This window comes from Octopus bimaculoides, chromosome 7, assembly GCF_001194135.2.
Source record: "Octopus bimaculoides isolate UCB-OBI-ISO-001 chromosome 7, ASM119413v2, whole genome shotgun sequence".
Classification (NCBI taxonomy): domain Eukaryota; kingdom Metazoa; phylum Mollusca; class Cephalopoda; order Octopoda; family Octopodidae; genus Octopus; species Octopus bimaculoides.
Window position 1 is genome coordinate 25,770,443 of NC_068987.1, and position 9,170 is coordinate 25,779,612.

Consider the following 9,170-nt stretch of genomic DNA (forward strand, 5'->3'; position numbering starts at 1 on the left):
CTCTATTCAGCTGAATAGACGTCAGTGATTGGTTGAAATTACAGGAATACGACAACTTTAACATGGAATAACTTGCGATGTACATTTTTTTGTTAAGAAGGCTAAGAGTAAAAGATGTTTTATATGACACATTCTACCAGTGTCCCAAGTTTCAAAGTGTTTCGTTAGTGTTTCGTTAAGAAAATACTGGTGCCCCCGTTTTGAAATAGATCCCAGACTAGTGCAACTGTTCCGCACATGATGTTCTACACAATTGACGAAACATGATTGCCTAACCTAGGTTTTAATCACATTGGTCTTACACTAGCTGAAATATCCCATTTGCATACGCCACGACTCAACAACTCCAGATGATCGCAGTAGTTTGCTAACTGCTGTAGTTGATCCTGGCAGTTGATAGTTTGTCTTTTCATCCGCACAGCGTCTAGTGATATCATCATTGACTTAATAAGTTCATCTGCCGAAACAGTTCACATCTACCATGCTGCATCTCATGATTTTCAACATACTCTGGATCGAGTGTTTACATACATGCTATTTAACCCATCGCAATAGTAGTACCTGACAGGTGCTATTACTCCGGATCAGAGTAGGCCTGGGACCAATAGTGGATAAGTGGTTACATTCTCCTCAAAACCATGGAATTCTCACTACTAGATGTAACTTAAGGTCATATTCAGGAATATAAATAGATAAATAGGCGCAGGAGTGGCTGTGTGGTAAGTAGCTTGCTTACCAACCACATGGTTCTGGATTCATTCCTACTGCGTGGCACCTTGGGCAAGTGTCTTCTACTATAGTCTCGAGCCGACCAAAGCCTTGTGAGTGGATTTGGTAGACGGAAACTGAAAGAAGCTCGTCGTATATATGTATATATATATATGTGTGTGTGTATGTTTGTGTGTCTGTGTTTGTCCCCCTAGCATTGCTTGACAACCGATGCTGGTGTGTTTACGTCCCCGTAACTTAGTGGTTCGGGAAAAGAGACTGATAGAATAAGTACTAAGCTTCCAAAGAATAAGTCCTGGGGTCGATTTGCTCGACTAAAGGCGGTGCTCCAGCATGGCCACAGTCAAATGACTGAAACAAGTAAAAGAGTAAAAAGAGTAAAGAGTATAAATAACGGCAGTTGAAGGAAAAGAAGTGCCAGTACTCAGAGTCTGTGGTTGTCTTTTTTCCTACTCTCCAGACTGGTCAATCTTCGCAGTTGAGACTTTTGGGGGTTTCCAGATAATTGTACTCTTAGGATGTACGAATCGAGCGAAGTGCTAAGTGCGGGGTCTACAAAGTGAAATGAAGTGACGGTGGTGTTAAGAAGACCATGTGTCGGGTGTTTTATGAGCAGGGAGTATATGCAGCTAGCTAGAGTGGTTGATGAGACGATTCCACTGTTGCATGCGGTTTACCTGCTCATTTACACTTTAGCGTGCAGTTTAACCCTAACTGTAAACCCTAAATCTAAACCTAAACCCTAAACCTAATCCTAAACTCTAAATGCCATATGCTATAACCCTAACCCTAACCCTAACCCCTAACCTTAATCACTAACCCTAAACCCTACCCCTAAATATTATCCCTAACTTCAAACCCTAAACCCTAATCCTAACCCCTAAGCCGTATCAGATCATTTCACAGTGTAGACTACAGATACTGCAGTAGACTGCACGCTGATGAAGCACCTATGAGACAATGAGCGTGATCATTCAAAACCTATCTAGGAATCGTTATACAGTTAGGGAGGGGGGAATAAAGCTATATAAATTAATGAGTTGTTTCCCATAGTTTTTTTTTGTGAGTATGGGAGACAACTCAAGACATATTTTGGTGTAACTCAGACCTTTTCAGTGTAGCATAGGTCTCTTGATATTCTCTGAATCACTGAGTCAATTTTGGAAATAGAACTGTTTAGTGATTACGTACGTAGTTTGAATTTAGTTGATAAGCAGAAGCTGGATTTAGAGTAACATTTGTTTTTATAAGATTAAGTAAATATACGAAAGCACATATACACATACATACACGCTTGTGCCAATACATATGTACATAAATAGAAACATAAGTATCTACACACACACACGCACACACACGTAAGTACACCAATTCATACCTGCATCCGTACATCTATAGGTACGTTCCCTGCACAAACACATCCATACCTGCGTACATACGTACTCCCAATATGTAAAACAGATAAAGAGAGGAATAAGCAGAAAGAAACGGGTGGGGTGAAGGTCTGGAATGGATAGAGGGTAAGGGAGTGGGGAGAGATAGTAACACTTGGACGAAGGAAATACGGCCAAATGGCTTGAGTGTGAGTCAAGAGGTCAAATTAGGGAGAAGGAACGAGAAATGTAATGTAATATATGTATTATGTGGAGGCGCAATGGCCCAGTGGTTAGGGCAGCGGACTCGCGGTCATAGGATCGTGGTTTCGATTCCCAGACCGGGCGTTGTGAGTGTTTATTGAGCGAAGACACCTAAAGTGCCACGAGGCTCCAACAGGGGATGGCGGCGAACCCTGCTGTACTCTTTCACCACAACTTTCTCTCACTCTTACTTCCTGTTTCTGTTGTGCCTGTAATTCAAAGGGGCCAGCCTTGTCACACTGTGTCACGCTGAATATCTCCGAGAACTACGTTAAGGGTACACGTGTCTGTGGAGTGCTCAGCCACTTGCACGTTAATTTCACGAGCAGGCTGTTCCGTTGATCGGATCAACTGGAACCCTGGACGTCGTAAGCGACGGAGTGCCAACATGTGTTACGCGGTGGCAGCACTAGCGTAGCTAGAGGGACGGAGAGGCGGTCCGCCCCGGGCGGCACTTTTGGGTCTGCTGTAGGCAATATGTGTTTTTCATGGGATCCACGGGGCGGCAGACGGAAGGCTCACCCCGGGCGGTATACACGCTAGGTATACGCTCGTGGGTGGCAGAGCTAAGGAACAATGTGTATGAATACAGGTTATTACCAGATTCGAACCCGTAAGAAAGCTGTTGCACCAAGCATATATAAACTGGTAATAACCTTTCTGTGTGTGTACGGAGACGTGGTCACGGCTGGAACAGTTTTCATTGTAGATCCGCCGGATCATGTTTGACATGGAGTTATATAACACCTACAATATCAACAACAACAACAACAATAAAACCAACAAAAGTAGACATGCAGACGGATGGTACCATGTACTTTGATGGTAGAACAGATTTCGAAAGTATAGTTGTTTTGGTAGTGGAAATTAATAACAGACGTAGCGTGACGATGATAGGTGTGGCGGTAGTGGCGGTGGGGTTGGGGAGGGGTGGAAATTGGTACATACGGTAAAGATGATATTGGTTGGTTGTTGTGATAATGACTGGTATAGTGGTAAAGGATGTTGGTTCTGGTGGTGGTGGCGGCGATGATGGGGGATGTATATTGGTGTTAATAGGAGTGCTAGTTTTGAGTTGCGACCAAGTTGTGCCGGTGGTGGTGGTGGTGGTGGTGGTAATTGTAGATAATAGCAGAATTATTGGTGGTAGTTGTTGTTTGGTGGTGGTGAGAATTAGAACTGTGCCAGTTGCCAGTGATCATTGTTGCGGTAGTTGTGGTGAGATAAGTAGTAGTAGTAGTAGTAGTAGTAGTAGTAGTTGTTGTTGTTGTTGTTGGTTGCTGAAAGAGACGAACGAGAAAGAGGTGGGAGGGAGTTTCACACCGACTTCAGCAACACCCGTCTCCCAACCGTTCTGCCGTCACCATATATGACAAGCTAACAAGTGATCAACCGGGATGGTGTACCACACTTAAATCAGTCGCTGTTGCTTCGTTACTGTGACGTTAGTTCCTGTGAATTTCTGAGACAGAGGAGGAATAGACAAAGAGAGAGGCAGGGCGAGAGAGAGAGAGGCAGGGAGAGAGGCAGGGCGAGAGAGAAAAAAAGAGAAAATAGCAACAACTTTCTATTTTTCGAGAGCTGCATTTATTTCTATCCCTATCGTTGTAGAGGGCCCCCACCCGCCATTTGAACAAGCACAAAACCTCTACTACCCTCTAAACAACCACCACCTATCCGGCACTCAACCATCCAACTAGACATCAACGCTTGCAACCCCACCCCCTCGCCACTCATACAGCGTCTCGTTTCTAAAAAGTTGGCAACAAGACTTTTCTTTCATTCATTATTAAAAGGAAGTGGACTTCGATCTAATTGGGCTGCCTTTTTAAGGCGTTTTTGTAGGGTGTAAAGGACAATTTTGAAACACCAACTCCATTTCTTCACACAAATTTTTCCACTGCCACTATTACTACGACTGCTATCATTCTGCCTGGGAAAAGAAAGAAAGAAAAAAAAAATAGGAAAAGGAAAACGAGACGTTTAATCCAACCAACTTACACACCCCTTATAGCCTTGTGAAGTTAGCTAGTCTCGTCTGCCAGCCTGCTAGACAGACAGACAGACAGGCAGACGGTGAGATCCCCTTCCCATAAACATCAAACCAGCTGGTTCTGTAGCAAAAGTATCGCTTATCTTTCCCCGCTGGACTTACTTTTCTCTGCCTTAAACCTGCACCTGTCTTGGAGTAACGTTTCAGAAGATTTTCAAGGATTTATTATTAATATTATTTTATTCAATTTCTTTTTTTGAAAAAAAAACAAAACAACAAAAAAACGAAGAAATGACGTGTTGTTGTTGTTGCTGCGAATCGAAAAGCCCTGGAGGTCAGTATTTATCGCACCCATATATATTATACATATGCACGCACTATTAGTAGTATTAGTGCAGGGTACTATAACTGTATTTGTTGGGAGTTTTTATTTTTTTAATTTTCACAAGATACTGCAACAGATTCTTGTATTCTGTTTTATTGCATATATGTAAGCTTTTGTGTATGTTTGTATGTATCAGATATTAAGATTATACATGTATTTTCATATTTAAATGTTCTAATCAGTTATAATTACTATTTTATTTTGATTATGATTCCAGGAGTTACGCTTATTTTATATATATATGTATATATAAAGTGCCAACTCTTCGTTGTTAGTATTTAAACATACACGTGACTTGTATTGATATGTGTGTGTTATAATAGTGAGAAATTCAATACAGTGTATGTTGTATTGGTACAATTGTCGTTTTTGTTTTGTCTTTCGTAGCAAAATATGATTCTCACAAGTACAAGGCACATAAACACGGTAGGGCTGAGGAGGAGGTTTATATAACCTTTTAATCGGTGTCACTACTAAAATGACGAGTACACATTCAATTTATTTTGTGTAGTTTAAACAGTGGAGAAAAGGTAACGCCTGTGAGGTCCTTGCAGACTAATGTGGGAAAGGGTTCAATGTCTTCCTTAAACTGAAGACTTAATCCGAATAGTTGCAACAGAATAGACTCCACTAAATACACCTAGGGATGCTAAGGTATTAAACCAGATGAACGATTCGGTCTCTCACCCCAAATCAGGAAAGGCTGTCCAATCCCTCTGATTAATTTCTCTTTAGCTTTTTGTTTCCCGAATTTCAGACATAACTTATCGAGGTTAAAAGTATAATGGGCTAAGTCGACCATGACGAAATTCGAACTCAGAACATTAACAGAATACAAGTAAATATTTTTTCGAAAAATCCGACCAAAATATTTGTTCTACTACTTTTTCTGAGTTCAATTCACACCATTGATCAATTAGGTCCCTTTCCACCTACGCAGAGATCAATAACATAAGTACTTGTGAAGAACTGGGGTCGATGTAATCGACTTCTCTGATAAAGGTACACGGCTACATGCCGTGTACCTTTATCAGAAATCCTTTCTTTTTATTTATTTATTACAATATATGATAGCCATATCTTTACAGTACACTAGGCTTAAACAAAATATTGTTGTCTCTAACATTCAATATTCTCAGTTTGTATGTATCTTACGAAATCCAGACGTGAAGCCACCCTAAAAATAAATTGTAGCATTAAATATTCTCTGTTTGCAGTACTTTTTAGGAGTTGCTTTTAAGCTTGATTTTAATCTAAAAATTCATTTACTTGGCTAGATTATCCCCTCTCTCTCTCTCTCGCCCTCCCTTTTTGATAACTAGAAAATTAAACCCATTCTAAGGATTTCCTACAAAAACGGATAAATTAAATTCACACAACACACACGCGTGAATGCTTTCTAAGCACCGAAAGGCACTTCAGAACTTAACACCCGTTGTATAGAATGAAGATAAGAAAACAGTATTGCACCATTCAGTTGAACGAAAGATAATCCGCTACCTATTTCAGACTGTTCTATGTATGAAGACAATTGCTATGGTCCCATAAATGTAACGAGATATTTGCAACCAATTTAATCTGGTAAACTCAAATAACAGGTAGTTCAAACCACATTCACTTGTCAACTTGTATTCTCGCACGCCACTACATATTTATGTATGCACTGACAATGTTACACGCTTAAATCAGTGCTCTGCAACCAATATTCCGCAGCACACTGGTACGCCACGAGACGATGCTGAATATAATTTTTTTGGCACTACTTAAATCCAGAGGTCCCGATGCATCTACGTAACGATATGAAAGAGACTGTTAGTTTTTAGGGTTAGTTTTAGGGCTTGGGTGTCATTACACGTCCACACAGCGTACATTGAAAATGTTTTGTACGTAATAGCTGTATTTAAGTATTACCATTTTTTCCCCCTGTACTTTTAGCTATATTTTTAGTTCAGGTGCGCCGCCGAAATTTGAAAAGAATGTACGTGCCGCAAGTGAAAAAAGGATTGCGGAACACTGGTTTAAAGACGCGTATACACATATCATCATGCACATACACAGAACATTTATACATTTATACCAGGCATGACTGTATGGTTGAGAAGTTCTCACTGCTCGGCACTTGAAAAAGGTCTTCTATAAGTTCGGGTTGACCAAAGCCTTGTTAGTAAAATTATGTTAACAGAAATTACAGAAGCCCCCCTCCCCCTGACCACTTTTGTTCTTGGGAAGTACACGGGGATTTCAATCCGTCGCCCATTTTACTGCCAACATCTGGTTCTCACTTTTTAGCGGAGCCCATTATGCCCAAAGGTTTTGAGGTTGGTCTCTCCTCTGAGAGTAAGTCCCATCCATCATCCCACTTATCACGGAGACTCTGGAAAGTGTCATGAAGTTATCCATTCTTCCTCTTAGATTATTAGATAAATTAACAGATAACTTTTAATTAAATATATATATAAACTTTAAGTACTATTTACAACAAAATACCTTGTCTCTGTTGGTACTCGAACCATGCATCTGTTCCTTGCTGTGTGTATGTTAAAGAAATATATCAGTGCATTGCTTTTCTGACTAAACTAAACCACTTACAAATCGACCCTCATATCATCACTGTGGATTGATTTGATGTCAAGAACAGATATGTACCCCGCACATACACACGCTCACTGTATACATACATTGTATATAAAGACATCTAAACAAACATAAGTATATAAATTTTCCTACACTCTTATTTATACTTACACACATACAAATGTATATAAACACTCATTTGCTCGTATGTGTGTAACTGGGGGTACTTAGACGAGCAAGTTGTACACGCTAAGCCACAAACAATATCTATGTTTTGGTAACTGCATGTGTAAAAACAAACATACACACGCACACACACACGCTCTCTCTCTCTCTCTCTCTTTCTGTAGTTATTCCCTTTAATTTGTTGACATACACCACTGAGGAAGTCTCTGCTGTTCTTCGAAATTCTAGAAATAGAAGTCGCACCACTCCCTCAAATTACACTCTATGTTTGGAAAAGGAAACGACTATTGTATAATGCAGAATTTGAAGGAGGGATGGGCACAATTTGAATGCTTTCCATCATGAACGACACTGATCGAACCTGGGGTTTTACAACAAATAATGGAAACCCCATGGGGTTGATTGACTTGCTAGAAATAACAGCTCAAATGAAATCAAGCTACACCCTATATCTAAGATCTCATGTTAACGTTTATATGTATATATATCTTTTACTGGTTTTAGCTGAGGGCTGTGACTATGCTGGGGCATTGTCCACCCCCTCTTCACACACACACACACACACACATTTAACGATATATTATGCCTTACAAGGCTTACTCAAGAGAATGCTTTATTCCAACTTCTTTATCTTGAATATTCCCAAACAACATCCTCAAGTATCGTATTTCTATTTTTTTGTTGGGTGGGTGAGAGTGAGTTTAAGAAAGGGGCCGTCTAATTGGCTCCAGATGCCTTGCAAAATAATTCCCAAATATAAATATCACCTTCCCTCATTATAAATAAATAAAACAAAAAGAAATGAGCTACATAATGGATGTCAAAAGGAAAGATTAGAATGAAATATAGATTGATGTAGGCTTGTAGTTGGAAGACGGCTTAGAAATTAACTTCACTGCCTCTAAAGCATGAAGAGAGCCAAAAAGGCTTATATTTTCCTCTCTTAACAAATGTGTCAATGAAAGATTGTCATATGTATGAAACCACATTGGAAATAAGCATGGTTTTATCATACCAACTTGACACATATCGTTTTTACAACGCTCTTATTTCGTCACAGCGGTAAGTTGTACTTCTCTCAACGATTAATTAGACTGGGCCAAAGCAATGCTCGTAAAGATACAAACGTTTACATAGAAAAATCGTTCCGGTCATATGTCGTACTTAAGTGGCTGTGGACCAGAGCAATGTTGTCGGTAAAGATAGGAACTTACAAGCTCAAAAATCCTCAACCAATTACAACTTCTTGCCTATACAAAGAATCAACAATCCTTTTTACTATAGACACAAGGCCTGAATTTTTAGGGGGAAGGGATAGTCAGTTACATTGACCCCCAGTACTCGACTGGTACTATCATCGACGCCGAAAGGATGAAAAGCAAAGTCGAAGGAATTTGAACTCAGAACGTAAAGACGGACGAAATGCCGCTAAGCATTTTGCCCGGTGTGTTAACGAGCTCGTCACCTTCGCAAAGAATCGATAATATCAATAAAGTGGTGGCGGGGACACACTCAGCCACACATACACGACGAGCTTTTCTCGGTTTCCGTCTTCTAAATCCTCTCGCATGGCTTTGGCCGACTCAAGTTTATAGTAGAAGACATTTGCCCAAGATGCCACGCAGTGGGACTGAACTCGGTTCCATGTGGTTGGGAAGCAAACTTC

At 40.3% G+C, this 9,170-nt stretch overlaps 1 protein-coding gene across 10 annotated transcripts in view; it reads left to right on the forward strand.

The window, feature by feature from the left end:
- The window catches only part of LOC106874846 (uncharacterized), a 719,848-nt gene that overhangs the window by 615,381 nt on the left and 95,297 nt on the right, over positions 1 to 9,170 (forward strand). The window contains exon 1 of one of the 10 annotated variants that reach the window (XM_014922734.2): positions 3,762 to 4,693. The exons of the other annotated variants lie outside the window; for them this stretch is intronic. Within the exon in view, the coding sequence (XP_014778220.1) occupies positions 4,651 to 4,693 (43 nt within the window). The 5' untranslated portion in view covers positions 3,762 to 4,650. Of the gene's footprint in view, positions 1 to 3,761; positions 4,694 to 9,170 lie in introns of those variants that run through there. 10 annotated transcript variants of the gene reach the window in all.